The sequence below is a fragment of the Antechinus flavipes genome, chromosome X, assembly GCF_016432865.1.
Source record: "Antechinus flavipes isolate AdamAnt ecotype Samford, QLD, Australia chromosome X, AdamAnt_v2, whole genome shotgun sequence".
Classification (NCBI taxonomy): Eukaryota; Metazoa; Chordata; class Mammalia; order Dasyuromorphia; family Dasyuridae; genus Antechinus; species Antechinus flavipes.
The window spans coordinates 84527549-84546060 of record NC_067404.1 but is presented as its reverse complement, the minus strand read 5'-3'; the positions used below and the strand labels follow the sequence as shown (position 1 = coordinate 84546060).

Below are 18512 nucleotides of genomic sequence, written 5' to 3'. Positions count from 1 at the left end.
ATCGGTCCCACTTGGGTTCGGGTTACCACATGGATAAGGTCCCACTTGGGTTCGGGTTACCACATCCACTATTGCCCTTCCTTGTGCTTGTAGCTGCTCAAATGGCCAGACAGATTTTAGACAGAGCGCCCCCCTAGCCAGACCGGCCAGGTAGGTCCTCCTGCCCATTTGGTGCTTGTGAAGTTTGCCCTTTGCCATCACTGCTGCTTCTGTGGTGCTTCTGATTATTTCCTGAATCCCCCCAGCCCATGTGGCCCAAGTCACCCGCCGAGGCCCAGCGCTGGTCCTGAGGTTACTGTGCTGGGAGCATCAGGAGCCGTGGGCATGTGCTGAGTCCGGGCCCATGAAACCCGCTGCATCTCTGTCTCTGTCTCCCCTCTCTAGCTCTTTCTCTGTCTCTCTCCTGTCTCTTTCCCACACATACTCTATCCTTCTCTCTCCTGTTTCCCTCCCTTCTCTCGTTTGGTGTCCATTCTCTGTCTCTTTGCTTCTCTCCTTTCTCTCTTCTCCCATTCTCCCCTCTCTCTCCTTCCCTCCCTCCTTGTCTCTCTCTCTCTCTCTCTCTCTCTCTCTCTCTCTCCTCTCTCTCTCTCTCTCAGAAGCCAGCTTTTTGAGAGCCAAGGCTTTGGTGCGTTGAGCTCTGGATCTCACTCACTCCCTGACCTTGCTGGGATCAAGTTGCCAGTGTTTGTGCAGTGAGTTAGAGTCCTCCACCCTGCCTCTGTGTTCAAGGCTGCGGATGGAAGTGGGAAGTTGCACAAAGGCAGCTTGTTCCTAGAAGCCCACCAGGAGGCTTCCCTGCCTGAGCCTGTCTGCTGCCTATAAACGCAGGGAGGTTCGTGGAGGAAGGAGGTTCGTGGAGGAAGGCGGCTTGGGTCCTTCCGATCCCGGACATCAAGTCACCACCGGGGGGCTGTCCTCCGCCATTTGTAAGAACTCAAGGGTCACAACCTTTGGAACGGTTTGGACGCCAAGGAGGGAGGGGGAGCTGCCCAAGCCCCTGGTGCTGGAGGGAGCCAACAGCCTAATGAGGAGAGGCTGTTGCCCAGCCTATTCGGGGTCGGGGGGTCCCCAGGGCAACGGCACCTAGGAGTCAAACCACGGGAGTGGGTCCTGGAAGGAATTGTAAGGCAGGAGGTAAAGTGGGTGATCCTGGGGGCGGGAGAGCCTCAGTGAACGCCTTGTCCTCCGGGAGCTGGGGGGAGGGTTGGTCATAATTTCGGATTCCTTCTCATCCCTGGCACATGTGGGCCCCAGTGGAAAGGGTGTGGACAGAGAAGCAAGGTTCGAATGAACCCGCACCGGGGAGCGGAGTTCCCTCTGACCCCTCAAGGCACGCACCCCCCACGGCCTCGTGGCCAGCGCCTCCCTGTCCCCCAACTTCTCCCTCGCCTGCATCCAACCGATGGGGAGCTGGAGTGACGACGGCCGACCCCCGGAGGTAGTACGAACCACAAGGTGGCTTTCTGGAGGGAATGGCACGAGGTCCTCAGGCTCCGGGAATCCCTGGGCATGATACGAAGCAAAGGAACCTGTCACGGTGCCCCAGAAGACGTATCCAAGACCCGGCGGCCTCCCGGAGTCTTTGGAGCGGGCGGATGCCTGAGCGGGGCACGGGCTTGGGGCCGCACGCCCTTGACAAAATGGAGGAGAGCTGAGCTTGCAACAGCAGCGGCGGCAACCGTAGTTGTGGTGGCCACAGGGTGCCCGGCTACCCGGCGGGCAGAGAAGCCCTACCTGGATACGGCAGCCTCCGGCCCCGTGCTTGGCGTCTGCTAGCTATCAGTGGCTGCCCAATCAGTGCTTGGTGAGTGACAGAATGAGGGAATGAACGAATCCACTCACCAGGGAGGCTCCATAGGCGGTGGGTTCCGGGGTAGGCTCGTGGGTTCCGGGATGGGCTCGTGGGTTCCGGGGTGGACTCACGGACCTGTTTGAAATGTTTTCACAGGGTCAGCCAGCGATGACCCGGCACACGGCCTTTTGGGGTAGGCAACTGCGGGAATGCCCGAAGGCTTGGGGAAAGGCCGGCCAGACATGGACGGGAGGCCGGTTCCTCCGAGCTTAGGGGGCCGGGTTGGGGCTGGCTGGCAAGGACGGCCATGGGAGCCTCGAATGAGTGGGGTTTCCGGTGGGCTTCAGCAGCTCCTGAAGTTTGGTTTGGAGAGGAGACAGGGGAGGAGGGGGTGGCTGGGAGGAGGCTTCCCAGGCTTTGGGGTCTCGCTGATGGGGGCGGGGGGAGCTGCCACCTTCCAGCTCCGGGACTCTGGGCTTTGGTTGACCCTTTCCTAAAATGAAGCTGTCGGGCTCCATCATAGCAATCAGGGGATATTCAAGGTCACTTCTAACTGAAATGCTTTGAGCCTGGTGAGGGGGGAGGAGTTCTGGGCTGCTGGGAACTGTCCAGTCTAGAGCCCCCTCTGCTCTGCTTGAGGTGCAGTCTGGAAAATCAGAGATTTTCCTGGAAACGGCCTCTCCTTCCTGCCTCCCACACCAACGGAAGGTATTGCAAAGGAGGCTTCTGAGGAGGGAAACCAACTTTTTTTTTTTTTAAACAAACAATCTCTTGGTGTTTATACACCCCGGGGGAAACCTGGGAAGAAGGAGGGCCAAGCTGTGTTGGGGCCCACTTTGCGTGCGGGCGCCCTGCAGGCACAATTAGGGGGTCTGGCTTCCAAACGAGTCCTTCCGTTGCCTCAGTTTCCTTTTCTGTAAAAAGAATGGACGTCTACAGCCCCTTTCTAGCTCTAAAGCTAAGGTTTTTTGTGTGGCTTTGTGGGGGCGTGCCCCTCCCAATCGCCCCTCCTCCCGGGCTCCCCTCCCCTCCTCAAATACCGGACACACACTCACACGCGCGCACACTCACACACTCGCACACGCACACGCACACGCACACACACGCACACACACGGTCCGCGGTTTTCACTTGGGAAGCAGGCTGGCGGGAGAAGGAGCGGGGAGCCGAGAGCAGGCCAGACCCAGGGACAGCTGAGCGGCCCCGGGGGCCATGGAGCGGCCGAGGCCGGAGGCCGAGAGCTGAGGAGACCCGGGCGGGCGGGAGCGGCCGCGGCGCGGCCCGCAGGGGCTCAGGTCGGCCCCCAGGTGCTCCGCCCGACCCTGCCCCCGGCCCTGCCGCGGAGCCCGAGCTGGGGAGGATGGGGTCGGGGCGCGCGCGAGCGTGAGTGCGGGCGGCTGTTTGTGTGTCTGGCCGGATGCTGTCTGAGGCAGACTCCCCCCGAGCCTCCCAGCCCGCCCCCACCTCCTGCCCTCTTCCAACTTATTCAAGTGTTGCTCCTTTCTTTCTCGCGGGGGGAGGGGGGCAGCGGCGGGGAGGGGCGGCTCTGCACTAGGGCAGCCCCCGCCCCCACTGCCCCCACTGACGACTGGCTCCTGCCTTCCCTTGCAGTTGGACCCTTGGGGCGCCAGCCCTCCTCTCTTGGATCCCCGGGGACCGGAGCTGCTCACTGCCCGAGAAGGGGGCGCCCCCCAGGTTTGCTCTGCGTTCCGTCTGGCAGATCCTCCGCCCGGCTTCTGAGCGGGTCCGAGGCCGGGGCCGGCGCCTGGAAGGGGGAGGGTGGCGAGGACCCAGCCACGGCCAGCTTGAAGGACGGAGCCGGGCTGGGGGGGCGGCCCGGGCTTCGCGATCTCCAAGCCCGAGAGAGGGCTAACAACGGGGCTGCAGAAGCGATTGCAGCAGGATGGAGCCCACGTGCCGCCCTGCGTGTGCTGGGGGTGGGGGCGGGGGCTGCGGGCAGGTCTGCAGAGGTCCGCTCGGGCCGCAGCCGCTGCCCTGGCCTGCCTCCCCCCCTCCCCGACTCCGGGCGCCGCTGTCGCCATTTCCAGAGGCCCGCAGCCCCCCCCTCCAGTAGTCAGTCCCAGCTCGACTGGGGGTGCTAGGGGAGGAGGGGGTTTGGCAGCTGGGGGGGGGGTTACAGAGCCGGGAGGGGCAGAGAGGGCAGGACGGGGCAGGGCAGCCAGCCTGCTGTGCAGAGGGCCAGACTGAGGGCTCTTGGGATGGTTTCCTGGAATCCCAGGGATACCCCCACGTTCCCTCAGTTAGTTGGGGAGGGCAGAAAGGAGCCCAGAAGGCTGGGCTTCTAACTCGCAGCCCCGGGAGGATTCCCCGAGTGCCGGCCCGCCCCTGGCAGCCTCTCAGCTGCAGTTTGGGCCAGGCTAGCAGAAGGGGAGCCGGCCCGGGGGACAACCCCCGCGGCCCACCTCCTGGGCCGGGTGACCTTGAACAAGGCTATTTGCCTTTGTGCACCCTGAGCCTCAGCCAGGAAGGCGGAGGGGCCGCTCCCTGCCCCAGGGAGGGGAGTGGGCTGGATGGCACACCCCGCCCTGAGGCTGCTGGCCCAGGGGCACACTCGTGCTCCCCGGGGCCATCTTTCCCCAGGACCCAGTGGCCTCCTCTGCGGCTCAGCGGGGCCTGGAGGGCCCCGGGAAGTTTCCCCATCACTTTCCCAGGGCCCAGCTGCTGCCCCGGCTCGGGGGTGGGGGGAGGCCGGGGGCCTGCAGAGGGCCAGGCTGGGCCGTGAGTGGCTCACCTGTTGCCTAGCGATGATGCCATCAAGGCTAGAATTTTGCCAACAATGGGGTTGCCGACATCAGAATCTGAGGAAGAGCCAGCCCCTCCCTCCTTCCTTTCCTTCTTCCCTCCCTCCCTCCCTCCTTCAGTTGATCAGAGCTGCTCAGACCAGCAGGATCCAGCTGCCAGCCAGCTGTTTGAGGAGGGACCGAACACACTCCAGGAGGAAAACCATGAATTAAGGGGATTCCGTCCTCGTGGCCCGTTCGTCCGAACCTCCCCGGCGCCTGAGAGCTCACCTCGTCCGCAGGTGACTCGCCAGGTAAGGGGTCACCTTCTCGGGGAGCTCCCGCTCTCGGCGGAAGGGGTGGCCGGCGGGGGGCGCGAGCACCCCGGGCCCTTCTGGGGAGCTCTGCCGGTTTAGGGCGCTGTTTAGAGTGGGCGAGTGAGGGACGAAATGAGGGCACGGAGCAAGCTGCTGCCTTTCCCACAGTTTCCCTTCTGGGTCTTTAGTCCCCCCCGCTCTAGGGGGATCATGGGAAATGCCATGGTTGTTAAAGACTTGAGAAATCAAAGGATTTTTGACTTTTCCCCCCCAAACCCCTGCCCCCTTCTCAACTTTTCTGTTATTGTGTAAGGATATCACCACCCTCCCCTCCCAACTTGGGCATCCCCCTTCCCCCTTCCCCCACCCCGGTCTGTCTGTCTGCCTTTGTCTCTATCTCTGTCCCCCTCCCCCTTCTCCCGATCACAAATTCCCTCCATCCTCTCTGGATGATCTCTACCGAAAGGCTTCTGGAAGTCCTAACACATACTTAGCGGTGTGACCCTGGACAAGTCACTTCATCGCTGCCTCAGTTTCCTCAACAGCGCAATGGGGATAATGATTAACACTCAGCTCTCAGGGTTGTTGGGATGACATAATGCCATCATGATTGTGAAGTGGCACAATGACTGGGGCTATGTCAACAATGGCTGCTTTCACCATTGTCACCACCAGTCACACCCAGCCTCCCAGCCTCAACTCCCAGAGGCTGAATGACTCACCGGAAGTCACAGTTCAAGGGTAGAGGCTGAATTTGAATCCACTCAAACACCCTGGAGACCTGGGCGTCAATCTAGACTCTTGTCATTTCTTGTACGTGACACCTCCTTGTGCTGCCTCAGTTTCTTCCTTTGTGAAATGGAGGGATTTGTTCCTTTTAGCTCTGTCTCTTCATGGAGGGGGGAGGGACCAGGTCCAGCAAATGGACACTGAGAATCTGGGCCCGGAAGGAGAGGGTGGGATCCAGAGAAATGGGGAGGTGCAGAGGGAGCGGGCGGTGGGAAGACCGAGCCCGGCTAAGCGGTGGGACTGGGGACCGGGTGACTGGGAGCCCGTTGGAGGTGGGACTGGGCAATATCTTGGGGAAGGATCATCTGTTCTTAAGAACTACGGAAGTCTGACTTGGCCTTCGAGGCTAGAGGGAGGGACCGGGCCGAATGGAGACTTCCTGTTGGGGTAGCTTTCTTGGCCTAAAGGGAATTTTGAAAACGTTCTGAGAACATCGGGCACACCCAGGGGCCAGCGGACCTCGAGTCTGCTTTACCCACACTGCTCTGCTGAGCGGCCGAGAAGGGCTGGGGTGGGGGTGGGGGTCTCCGCCAGCGCGTCTGTCACCGTTTCCCCCGTAATCTCGAGTCTCTTTTGCTTTTACAGTCGAAGGGGACATCATGGCTGTAGTTCATAACGCCAAAGAAAAAGGAGAGTTTGATGCCTTTCCTGAAATCATCGAGCTCAATGTGGGGGGCCAGGTGTACATTACCCGTTACCCTACCCTGGTCAGTGTCCAAGGTTCTCTGCTCTGGGAGATGTTCAGTCAGAAGAACCCCCTGTCCTTGTCCCACGACAACAAAGGGCGCTTCTTCGTGGATCGAGACGGCTTCCTCTTCCGTTACGTCTTAGACTATATGAGGGACCACCAGCTGGTGCTGCCGGACCACTTTCCGGAGCGGAGCCGGCTCAAGAGGGAGGCCGAGTACTTCAAACTGCCGGATCTCGTCAAGATCCTGGCCCCCGATGCCGGGAACAACTCCGTGGCAGACGAGCTCAGGGCGAGCGACTCCGAAGAGCCGCACCCCATCCCCGCCTCCGGTTTGTCGGTCTCGGCCAGCGGCCCGGGCGACTCCCCGGTGACCACCAGGCCCGGCGCCGGGGCCGCCCGCAAGAGTGGTTATATCACCCTAGGCTACCGGGGTTCCTACACCCTGGGCCGGGATAGCCAGACTGACGCCAAGTTCCGCCGCGTGGCCCGAATCATGGTGTGCGGCAAGATCTCGCTGGCCAAGGAAGTATTCGGCGAGACCCTGAACGAGAGCCGAGACCCCGACCGCCCCCCCGAGCGGTACACTTCCCGCTACTACCTCAAATTCAACTACCTAGAGCAAGCCTTCGACAAACTGGCCACTGCCGGCTTCCACATGGTGACGTCCAACTCCACGGGCACCTGCGCTTGTGCTCAGGACCAGGCCGACGACAAGATCTGGACCTCTTACACCGAGTATATTTTTTACCGTGAGTGATACTTAAACACAAAAAATCACCCGACAAAATAGAAGCCCCAGAGTTTCCTCCCCGCTTCCCACTCTGGGCCAATGCCAGCTCTTTTCTTTAAGAAGAGACTCTGGTGCCCCTGGCTCCTGCCCCGCTTCCCCCCATTCACTGTCCCTAAAGTCATTCCTGGCCCCTCGCTTCCTTCCCCCCTCCAGCACCTTTCTTGCTTTTAACCCTAGTCACCGAGGGAAACATTTAAACATGAAAACCAGGTCTTTGAGAGAGGCCCGGGGGCTCCCACATCTACCTTGGATTGGGGTCTCGGGCGGCAACTTTGGGTAGCGGACGGCAAGCTCCGTCACTGGCTCTGACATCTCCACGTGTACATATATACATACCGCTGTGGCGTCTCAGGGAGCGGGACGGGGGCGGGGCGGGAGGTGGGTGCCATGAACGAAAGCTCCCCGGTGGACAAGGGGATGACCCGAAGGCTGCCGGCTGCCCTCCCCCTTCCTCAGCCCCTTTCACCGGGCTCACTTGGACGCCGCGATCTCCATAAGCCGATGCCTCGGCTCCCCGGTGGGGTGGGGGAAGGCTCCCGCGGCTCCCGTCTTCTCGGAAATAGCTTGATGTGTGATGGTCCCACAAAGAGAGCTAGAGGAAGATGGCGGCCCTCGAGGGCCTCTGGTGGGGAGGGGGACTTCTGGCAGATGCGAGGGAGAGGAGGGCAAGGGGGATGGGCGGTCCAGAGGCTCCATGCCTCTGTGGTCCTCAAAGGCTGCAGAGTGCAAGGTGAGTTAAGGCTTCAGGGTGAATAAGGGCAAATCTGTGACCTTTGGGAAGTCCCGGATGTACCCGAATGTGAAGGGGCCAAAAGGCTCCTCGGCCTGGGTGGGAGGGGGGAGGAGTTCCCTGTCTTGTCTCCGGCGTCCCCGATGGCGGCAGCCAGTGCTTTCTATGTCGGCTGCCCCACAGCACTTATTGGGCACACATAATAAAGAGCTGTCCCCTCCCTCTCTGACTCTTTCTTCAGCTCCTCTCTTAGTGTCTTTGCTCGGCAGGGCCCACGGGCCCGCCGGCCTCCTCGGCTTTGCCCGCCGCAGCTTTCTACTCCGCTGGCCTCTCCCTGGGCGGGCGGCTTCACGGCCCGGAGCCTCAGTTTGACCATCTGTCAGATGCGATGCTAATAAGAGGATCGAGTCGGACCCTAAGGAGCTCCAGAGGTGACGGTGGCTGGCGCCTTAGTTTTTCTTGGTTGTGGAGGCTCCAAGTGCCTGCTTTGCAAGTGCCCTGGAAGGCTCTTGGGCCGGTAATGAATGTGCCGGGCTTCGCCCCCCTCTCGGGGGCAGAGCCTTCCCTCCCCTTCTTTGGGTCTCTCGGATATAAAGGAACATCTTCCAGATGGGGAAACTGAGGCCTCAGGGAGAAAGTAAGAGGTCACACAGTAGTAAGGGGCGCACCCAGCATCTGACCCTGGGGTCTTGACTCCGACCCAGTGTGCCAGTCTCTAGTCTTCATTTATAACTTCCGGCTCAGACATCCCAGGAATCTGTGTTTCAGGCTTGGGGGGAGGCCCGTTGCATGTTGGGTAAACGAGTGGACAATAACATCAGACCACCCTCTGCCTGGGAGCCGTCTGGTGCTTCCTCCTCCTGTCTGGTGGGCTGCTTCCCCTGGTCCCTCCTGCAGCCGGCTCATCTGGGGATTCAAAGCAGCCAGATCCGTCCCCATCCCAGGCCTCCCGTGCCGGCCACTCCGGCCATCCCGGGCATCCTCACAGTCTCAAGGGGAGAGGCTGCCAGCAGCCGCCATCGGGGGGCCAGAGGTACTCAGAGGATGGACTGGCTGGCTAGGGAGTGTCCGATAAATGCCAGTCAGGGAGGGGATTCGTCCCCGGCCAGTTCTCCCTGGGGCTCGGTCTACCCCACAGATGGCGCACCAATGGCAACGGGGACGAGGAGAAGTGACCGGCTCGTCTCTTATCGGTGGCCCCCGTGTCACCTAATGACTAGGGATCTCAGAGGGGGAAAGCAGCCTGGGCTCTGGCCTCCTGAGCCTTTTTCTCCTCGCCGCCTCTTCCCCCAACCCCCACATACGCTCCTGCCCCTCTGTTTCTGTCCAAAGGCCTGGGTGCCAGCTCTAACTCAGCCTCTTGGCCATGGCTGAAGTGCTTGCTTTCCCCTCTGGGGGTCTCAGTCACCTCATCTGTGAAATGAAGGCCTCTAGGGCCTCCATTCTGAAGGAACGGCCTGCATTTGTTCTTGGCTCCACTCCCTCCTCCGACCCCCTAAGCCTGGGCCAGATGAAGGCCTGGAAAACTGGCTCTCATCATCCTTGAGCGTCAGTCCCTTAAGACAAGGGCATCTCCAGACCGTCTTCCCCGGGAATTTATTTGGATTCCAAATTTGAACATCATCAAAGCCTGGCCTGAGCTTAGAAAGCACCTCCTGTCCCCACGTCCACCTTGGGCCCGGGTCCAGGGTGGGGGCCGCTGGAAATTCAGGGGCTTTGGGATGAGAGCAGAGCACAGGGAAGTCCTTGGGACTGCTTAGGAAAAAAACGAGGGTTGGCCTTTGGGAAAGGAAGACCGCAGGCCAGCAAGGCCGTGGCTCTGGGCAGAGCCGGCCCATTGTCACGGGACCTTTGGGAGGGTCTTTCCTGCCACCAGAGCCTGACTCCGGAAGGAGAGCCGGGCCGCCCCGGTGGGCTCCCCAGGGAGGCCGCAGATCCTGGTGGCTGTTGTCTGCCCACCTCCCCCCAGGCCCCTCCCTTTCCTTCCTCCAAGAGGTCGGGCTGGCTCCTGGTCTCTCCTCCCCAGGGGCCGCCCTAGAGAACTTCCACACTCATTTCCACTCTCCCAGTTCCCTAAGTTGTTTCCCATGGCTCCCTCCTCAACCCCACCCCCACAACTTGAACCCTTGCCACCATCCACAAGCGTTCCCTTTCCGTGTTCAGAGTCTCCTATCACAGTGTTTCCTCCTCTCTCCATGTCCCTGTAGCTCTTAAGAAACCTCCTCTTCATCCTCACTGGGACCTCCTGGCTCCAAGCCCTCGGCCCTTTCCTGGCCCATCACCTCATGCGCCATGTTCTCCTCCCTTCCCTGACTCGGGCCCTCGGCGACGTCCCCTCGCGCTCTCGCCAAGCTGAGCTGATGGTTCTCCCGTCTCCCCTTCCCGGCCCGGACTTTCTGCTGACCCCGATCTTGTGTATCTACTTGCCCTTTGGACAGCTCAGACCGAATGTCCACGAGCCATCTTCAGCTCAATCAGTGGGTCTAAAACGGTTCCTCTCTCCTCCCCTCCTCTATTATGAGGTCCAGCCTTCCGGCTCTCAATTTAGGAGTCGATATCCACTGTGGCCAAGGCCTGCCGCTTTCACCTTTCCGACATTTCTCTCTTCTGACACAGTCGCCTCCCTGGCGCTGTCATTTTCTCCCGCCTGGACTGTGGCAGCAGCTGCCAGGGCCAGATGGGGAGGGGCGCCGTGGCTCTGCCAGCCTTGGGACTCTCCCGCTCCAGTACGTCCCCCATTCGGCCACCCAAAGCACAGGTCAGACCGTGCCGCCTTCCCACCTACTCAGCAAACTCCAGGCTCTCCCGCTGCCCCCAGGATCCAATCGAACGTCAGCTGCCATTTACAGCTGTTCACTCCGTGGACCCCGGGTTTGGGTGGAGAGCCTTGGCAAGGCTCCAGGCCTCCGCCCCGGGACGGGCTTGAGAAAAGAGGGAGACAGGAGCTTCCTTGTATCGTCCTCTGTGTCCAACCCCTCGGGGCCCAGCGAACCCCAGGCAGGAGGAGCCCCGTGTCTCTGAAGGCGCTGCAGATGGACTCGGACACCGCGGGCCCCACGCCACCTGCAGAGGGATCGGGACGCGGGACGCGCGGACCTGGGAGCAAGAACAGGCAGCAGAGAGAGACCCGATGGGACCAGCCCCGGAAGGGGGAGCGGTCAGCGGCTTCGGCAGACGGGGCTCCGCGGAGCTTCGTGCTCTCATCCTCTCCAAAATCCAAGATGGTTTTAGACAAATGGCTGGGTCTGGCAGACTGCTGGGGGGGGGAGAGATGGGGCGCAGGCGATTCTACCTCCCTTCTTTCCCACTGCCCCCCATTTCTCTAAAACTATCCAGTTTTTCTGTGTAACGGGAGCACACGGGCAGCTTAGGGGACCCCAAACCCTGGGATCCTCCGGTCCCCAAAGAAACAAACAGATGGGGAAGGGGGCAACGGGAAAAATCCTGCCAACTGCAGAACAAATGGGGACGGAACTGAGCTACACATAAGAAAAGGGTGATTTCCTCTGGAGGGAACAAGGGGAAGGGACCGGGACACAGGGAAAGGGAGAGGGGGGAAGCAGCCAACAGAGGAAAAGACCACTGGGGTGCACGGGAGAGGAGACCCCCTGATGAAGGGACAGAGACTGCAGGAGGCACAGGGGGGGAGGGGAAAGAAGGGGAAGGATGGCTTCACTTCCCCATGAGTAGAACAGTGTGTGCTCTGCTGCTACATCTCTGTCTCGGTCTCTCTGTCTCTGTTTCTGTCATTCTCTCTGTCTCTGTGTTTCTATGTCACTATCTATCTCTATGTCTCTGTTTCTCTGGGTCTATGTTTCTCTCATTCTATCTCTTGGTCTCTCTTCTTCTGTCTCTCTGTATGTCTCTGTCTCTGTGATTCTATGTCACTGTCTCTGTCTCTCCGTCTCTGTGTTTCTCTCATTCTATCTCTTGGTCTCTCTTCTTCTGTCTCTCTGTATGTCTCTGTCTCTGTGATTCTATGTCACTGTCTCTGTCTCTCCGTCTCTGTGTTTCTCTCATTCTATCTCTCGGTCTCTTCTGTCTCTGTATGTTTGTCTCTTTGTTTCTATGTCACTCTGTCTCTGTCTCTGTCACTCTGTCTCTGTCTCTCTGTCTCTGTGTTTCTCTCATTCTATCTCTCTGTCTCTCTTCTTCTATCTCTCTGTATGTCTCTGTCTCTGTGTTTCTATGTCACTCTGACTCTATCTCTCAGTCTCTGTGTGTCTCTCTGTGTCTCTGTGTTTCTATGTCACTCTGACTCTGTCTCTCAGTCTCTGTGTGTCTCTCTGTGTCTCTGTGTTTCTATGTCACTCTGTGGCTCTGTCTCTTTCTCTGTGTCTGTGTTTCTCATTCTATCTCTCTGTCTTTCTTGCTCTGTCTCTCTGTATGTCTCTGTCTCTTTGTTTCTATGTCACTCTGTCTCTGTCTCTCTATCTCGCTCTGTTTCTCTGTGTCTGTGTTTCTATGTCACTCTGTCTGTATCCTTCTGTGTCTCTGTCTCTGTCTCTGTGTTTCTATGTCACTCTATATCTCTCTGTCTCTCTCTGTCTGTATTTCTTTGTCACTGTCTCTGTCTCTCTGTCTCTGTGTTTCTCTCATTCTATCTCTCTGTCTCTCTTCTTCTATCTCTCTGTATGTCTCTGTCTCTGTGTTTCTATGTCACTCTGACTCTATCTCTCAGTCTCTGTGTGTCTCTCTGTGTCTCTGTGTTTCTATGTCACTCTGACTCTGTCTCTCAGTCTCTGTGTGTCTCTCTGTGTCTCTGTGTTTCTATGTCACTCTGTGGCTCTGTCTCTTTCTCTGTGTCTGTGTTTCTCATTCTATCTCTCTGTCTTTCTTGCTCTGTCTCTCTGTATGTCTCTGTCTCTTTGTTTCTATGTCACTCTGTCTCTGTCTCTCTATCTCGCTCTGTTTCTCTGTGTCTGTGTTTCTATGTCACTCTGTCTGTATCCTTCTGTGTCTCTGTCTCTGTCTCTGTGTTTCTATGTCACTCTATATCTCTCTGTCTCTCTCTGTCTGTATTTCTTTGTCACTGTCTCTGTCTCTCTGTCTCTGTGTTTCTCTCATTCTATCTCTCGGTCTCTCTTCTGTCTCTGTCTCTATTTCTCTTTCTCTGTCTCTCTATCTCTGTGTTTCTCTCATTTTATCTCTCAGTCTCTCTTCTGTCTCTGTATGTCTCTGTCTCTTTGTTTCTATGTCACTCTGTCTCTGTGTCTCTTTCTCTCTCTGTGTTTCTATGTCACTCTGTCTCTGTCTCTCTGTCTCTGTGTTTCTCTCATTCTATCTCTCTGTCGCTCTTCTGTCTCTGTATGTCTCTATCTCTTTGTTTCTCTGTCACTCTGTATCTTTCTGTCTCTCTGTATGTCTCTATGTCTCCGTGTTTCTGTCTCTGTCTCTGTGTCTCTTTCTCTGTCTCTCTTTGTCTCTCTCTCTCTCTGTCTCTGTTTCTGTCATTCTCTCTGTCTCTGTCTCTCCGTCTCTTCTGTCTCTGTATGTCTCTGTCTCTTTGTTTCTATGTCACTCTGTCTCTTTCTCTGTCTCACTCTTTTTCTCTATCTCTGTGTTTCTATGTCACTCTGTCTCTCTGTCTGTATCTCTTTCTGTCTCTGTGTTTCTATGTCACTCTGTCTCTGTCTCTCTGTCTCTGTGTTTCTCTCATTCTATCTCTCAGTCTCTCTTCTGTCTCTGTATGTCTCTGTCTCTTTGTTTCTATGTCACTCTGTCTCTTTCTCTGTCTCACCCTTTTTCTCTGTCTCTCTGTCTCTGTCTATTTCTGTCTCTGTGTTTCTATGTCTCTCTCTCTCTCTGTGTCTCTGTCTCTGTATTTCTATGTCACTCTGTCTCTGTCTCTGTGTTTCTCTCATTCTATCTCTCCGTCTCTTCTGTCTCTGTATGTCTCTGTCTCTCTGTCTCTGTGTTTCTATGTCACTCTGTCTCTTTCTCTGTCTCACTCTTTTTCTCTGTCTCTCTGTCTCTGTGTCTATTTCTGTCTCTCTCTTTCTATGTCACTCTCTCTCTCTCTCTGTGTCTCTCTGTCTCTCTCTCTCTGTCTCTGTCTCTGTCTCTGTATTTCTATGTCACTCTGTCTCTGTCTCTGTGTTTTTCTCATTCTATCTCTCGGTCTCTTCTGTCTCTGTATGTCTCTGTCTCTTTGTTTCTAGGTCACTCTGTCTCTTTCTCTGTCTCACTCTTTTTCTCTGTCTCTCTGTCTATTTCTGTCTCTCTGTTTCTATGTCACTCTCTCTCACTCTCTCTGTGTCTCTGTCTCTCTCTCTCTCTGTGTCTCTGTCTCTGTATTTCTATGTCACTCTGTCTCTGTCTCTGTGTTTCTCTCATTCTATCTCTCGGTCTCTTCTATCTCTGTATGTCTCTGTCTCTTTGTTTCTATGTCACTCTGTCTCTTTCTCTGTCTCACTCTTTTTCTCTGTCTCTCTGTCTCTCTGTCTATTTCTGTCTCTCTGTTTCTATGTCACTCTCTCTCACTCTCTCTGTGTCTCTCTGTCTCTCTCTCTCTGTCTCTGTCTCTGTATTTCTATGTCACTCTGTCTCTGTCTCTGTGTTTCTCTCATTCTATCTCTCGGTCTCTTCTGTCTCTGTATGTCTCTGTCTCTTTGTTTCTATGTCACTCTGTCTCTTTCTCTGTCTCACTCTTTTTCTCTATCTCTCTGTCTCTGTCTATTTCTGTCTCTGTGTTTCTATGTCTCTCTCTCTCTCTCTGTGTCTCTGTCTCTGTATTTCTATGTCACTCTGTCTCTGTCTCTGTGTTTCTCTCATTCTATCTCTCGGTCTCTTCTGTCTCTGTATGTCTCTGTCTCTTTGTTTCTGTCACTCTGTCTCTTTCTCTGTCTCATTCTTTTTCTCTGTCTCTCTGTCTCTATTTCTGTCTCTGTGTTTCTATGTCACTCTCTCTCTCTCACTGTGTCTCTCTGTCTCTCTCTCTCTGTCTCTGTCTCTGTCTCTGTATTTCTATGTCACTCTGTCTCTGTCTCTGTGTTTTTCTCATTCTATCTCTCGGTCTCTTCTGTCTCTGTATGTCTCTGTCTCTTTGTTTCTATGTCACTCTGTCTCTTTCTCTGTCTCACTCTTTTTCTCTGTCTCTCTGTCTCTCTGTCTATTTCTGTCTCTCTGTTTCTATGTCACTCTCTCTCACTCTCTCTGTGTCTCTCTGTCTCTCTCTCTCTGTCTCTGTCTCTGTATTTCTATGTCACTCTGTCTCTGTCTCTGTGTTTCTCTCATTCTATCTCTCAGTCTCTTCTGTCTCTGTATGTCTCTGTCTCTGTTTCTATGTCACTCTGTCTCTTCTGTCTCACTCTTTTTCTCTGTCTCTCTGTCTCTGTCTATTTCTGTCTCTGTGTTTCTATGTCTCTCTCTCTCTCTGTGTCTCTGTCTCTGTATTTCTATGTCACTCTGTCTCTGTCTCTGTGTTTCTCTCATTCTATCTCTCGGTCTCTTCTGTCTCTGTATGTCTCTGTCTCTTTGTTTCTATGTCACTCTGTCTCTATCTCTCTTTCTTTCTTTGTCTCTCTGTCTCTGTGTTTCTCTCATTCTGTCTCTCAGTCTCTTCTGTCTCTGTATGTCTCTGTCTCTTTGTTTCTATGTCACTCTGTCTCTTTCTCTGTCTCACTCTTTTTCTCTATCTCTGTGTTTCTATGTCACTCTGTCTCTCTGTCTGTATCTCTTTCTGTCTCTGTGTTTCTATGTCACTCTGTCTCTGTCTCTCTGTCTCTGTGTTTCTCTCATTCTATCTCTCAGTCTCTCTTCTGTCTCTGTATGTCTCTGTCTCTTTGTTTCTAGGTCACTCTGTCTCTTTCTCTGTCTCACTCTTTTTCTCTGTCTCTCTGTCTCTGTCTATTTCTGTCTCTGTGTTTCTATGTCTCTCTCTCTCTCTCTCTCTGTGTCTCTGTCTCTGTATTTCTATGTCACTCTGTCTCTGTCTCTGTGTTTCTCTCATTCTATCTCTCGGTCTCTTCTGTCTCTGTATGTCTCTGTCTCTTTGTTTCTATGTCACTCTGTCTCTTTCTCTGTCTCTGTGTCTATTTCTGTCTCTCTGTTTCTATGTCACTCTCTCTCTCTCTCTGTGTCTCTCTGTCTCTCTCTCTCTGTCTCTGTCTCTGTATTTCTATGTCACTCTGTCTCTGTCTCTGTGTTTTTCTCATTCTATCTCTCGGTCTCTTCTGTCTCTGTATGTCTCAGTCTCTTTGTTTCTATGTCACTCTGTCTCTTTCTCTGTCTCACTCTTTTTCTCTGTCTCTCTGTCTCTCTGTCTATTTCTGTCTCTCTGTTTCTATGTCACTCTCTCTCACTCTCTCTGTGTCTCTCTGTCTCTCTCTCTCTGTCTCTGTCTCTGTATTTCTATGTCACTCTGTCTCTGTCTCTGTGTTTCTCTCATTCTATCTCTCGGTCTCTTCTGTCTCTGTCTCTTTGTTTCTATGGCACTCTGTCTCTTTCTCTGTCTCACTCTTTTTCTCTGTCTCTCTGTCTCTGTCTATTTCTGTCTCTGTGTTTCTATGTCTCTCTCTCTCTCTCTGTGTCTCTGTCTCTGTATTTCTATGTCACTCTGTCTCTTTCTCTGTGTTTCTCTCATTCTATCTCTCGGTCTCTTCTGTCTCTGTATGTCTCTGTCTCTTTGTTTCTATGTCACTCTGTCTCTTTCTCTGTCTCACTCTTTTTCTCTGTCTCTCTGTCTCTGTGTCTATTTCTGTCTCTCTGTTTCTATGTCACTCTGTCTCTGTCTCTCTGTCTCTGTGTTTCTATGTCACTCTCTCTCTCTCTCTCTGTCTCTCTCTCTCTCTGTCTCTGTCTCTGTATTTCTATGTCACTCTGTCTCTGTCTCTGTGTTTTTCTCATTCTATCTCTCAGTCTCTTCTGTCTCTGTATGTCTCTGTCTCTTTGTTTCTATGTCACTCTGTCTCTTTATCTGTCTCACTCTTTTTCTCTGTCTCTCTGTCTCTGTCTATTTCTGTCTCTGTGTTTCTATGTCTCTCTCTCTCTCTCTCTGTGTCTCTGTCTCTGTATTTCTACGTCATTCTGTCTCTGTCTCTGTGTTTCTCTCATTCTATCTCTCGGTCTCTTCTGTCTGAATGTCTCTGTCTCTTTGTTTCTATGTCACTCTGTCTCTTTCTCTGTCTCACTCTTTTTCTCTGTCTCTCTGTCTCTGTCTATTTCTGTCTCTGTGTTTCTATGTCTCTCTCTCTCTCTGTGTCTCTGTCTCTGTATTTCTACGTCACTCTGTCTCTGTCTCTGTGTTTCTCTCATTCTATCTCTCGGTCTCTTCTGTCTCTGTATGTCTCTGTCTCTCTGTTTCTATGTCTCTCTCTCTCTCTCTCTCTCTCTCTGTATTTCTATGTCACTCTGTCTCTGTCTCTGTGTTTCTCTCATTCTATCTCTCAGTTTCTTCTGTCTCTATATGTCTCTGTCTCTTTGTTTCTATGTCACTCTGTCTCTTTCTCTGTCTCACTCTTTTTCTCTGTCTCTGTGTTTCTATGTCACTCTGTCTCTGTGTTTCTCTCATTCTATCTCTCGATCTCTCATCTGTCTCTGTATGTATCTGTCTCTGTTTCTATGTCACTCTGTCTCTATCTCTCTTTCTTTCTCTGTCTCTCTGTCTCTGTGTTTCTCTCATTCTATCTCTCGGTCTCTCTTCTCTCTCTGTATGTCTCTGTCTCTTTGTTTCTATGTCCCTCTCTCTCTCTGTCTCACTCTTTTTCTCTGTCTCTGTGTTTCTATGTCACTCTTTCTCTATCTCTCTGTCTCTCTCTGTGTGTCTTTCTCTGTCTCTTTATTTCTATGTCACTCTGTCTCTGTCTCTCTGTCTCTATGTTTCTCGCATTCTATCTCTCGGTCTCTCTTCTGTCTCTGTATGTGTCTGTCTCTGTTTCTATGTCACTCTGTCTCTATCTCTCTTTCTTTCTCTGTCTCTCTGTCTCTGTTTCTCTCATTCTATCTCTCGGTCTCTCTTCTGTCTCTGTATGTCTCTGTCTCTTTGTTTCTATGTCCCTCTCTCTCTCTGTCTCACTCTTTTTCTCTGTCTCTGTGTTTCTATGTCACTCTGTCTCTATCTCTCTGTCTCTCTCTGTGTGTCTTTCTCTGTCTCTATATTTCTATGTCACTCTGTCTCTGTCTCTCTGTCTCTGTGTTTCTCTCATTCTATCTCTTGGTCTCTCTTCTGTCTCTGTATGTATCTGTCTCTGTTTCTGTGTCACTCTGTTTCTATCTCTCTTTCTTTCTCTGTCTCTCTGTCTCTGTGTTTCTCTCATTCTATCTCTCGGTCTCTCTTCTGTCTCTGTATGTCTCTGTCTCTTTGTTTCTATGTCACTCTGTCTCTTTATCTGTCTCACTCTTTTTCTCTGTCTCTCTGTCTCTGTCTATTTCTGTCTCTGTGTTTCTATGTCTCTCTCTCTCTCTCTCTGTGTCTCTGTCTCTGTATTTCTACGTCATTCTGTCTCTGTCTCTGTGTTTCTCTCATTCTATCTCTCGGTCTCTTCTGTCTCTGAATGTCTCTGTCTCTTTGTTTCTATGTCACTCTGTCTCTTTCTCTGTCTCACTCTTTTTCTCTGTCTCTCTGTCTCTGTCTATTTCTGTCTCTGTGTTTCTATGTCTCTCTCTCTCTCTGTGTCTCTGTCTCTGTATTTCTACGTCACTCTGTCTCTGTCTCTGCGT

The 18512-nt window shown here is 54.0% G+C and overlaps 2 protein-coding genes across 7 annotated transcripts in view; both read left to right on the top strand.

The window, feature by feature from the left end:
• Positions 1 to 1858: 1858 nt before the first annotated feature.
• LOC127542383 (elastin-like) lies at positions 1859 to 3915 on the top strand. 2 transcript variants are annotated; one of them, XM_051967931.1, is made up of 2 exons: positions 1859 to 3090; positions 3407 to 3915. In XM_051967931.1, the coding sequence occupies exons 1-2, from the start codon at positions 2721 to 2723 to the stop codon at positions 3895 to 3897; spliced, it is 861 nt and encodes a 286-aa protein (XP_051823891.1). In that variant the 5' UTR covers positions 1859 to 2720; the 3' UTR covers positions 3898 to 3915. The 2 variants fall into 2 exon arrangements, with proteins under 2 accessions (XP_051823891.1, XP_051823890.1); XM_051967930.1 differs by having other exon boundaries at positions 1859 to 3102.
• A 106-nt stretch (positions 3916 to 4021) lies between these two features.
• Positions 4022 to 18512, top strand: part of LOC127542382 (BTB/POZ domain-containing protein KCTD12-like) — a 43931-nt gene continuing 29440 nt past the window's right edge. For 2 of the 5 annotated variants that reach the window (XM_051967928.1, XM_051967926.1), the window contains exons 1-2: positions 4022 to 4850; positions 6228 to 7082. In XM_051967928.1, the coding sequence (XP_051823888.1) occupies positions 6242 to 7082 (841 nt within the window). In that variant the 5' untranslated portion in view covers positions 4022 to 4850; positions 6228 to 6241. Of the gene's footprint in view, positions 4851 to 5562; positions 5667 to 6227; positions 8075 to 10060; positions 11350 to 18512 lie in introns of those variants that run through there. The other 3 variants (XR_007948657.1, XM_051967929.1, XM_051967927.1) reach the window with 3 other exon arrangements.

Coding starts and splice junctions, on each gene's coding strand:
- LOC127542383 (XM_051967930.1), top strand. CDS start 2,721: ATGGACGTCTACAGCCCCTTTCTAGCTCTAAAGCTAAGGTTTTTTGTG. Junction 3,103..3,406: donor GGGCTCAGGTCGGCCCCCAG/GTGCTCCGCCCG, acceptor CTTCCCTTGCAG/TTGGACCCTTGGGGCGCCAG.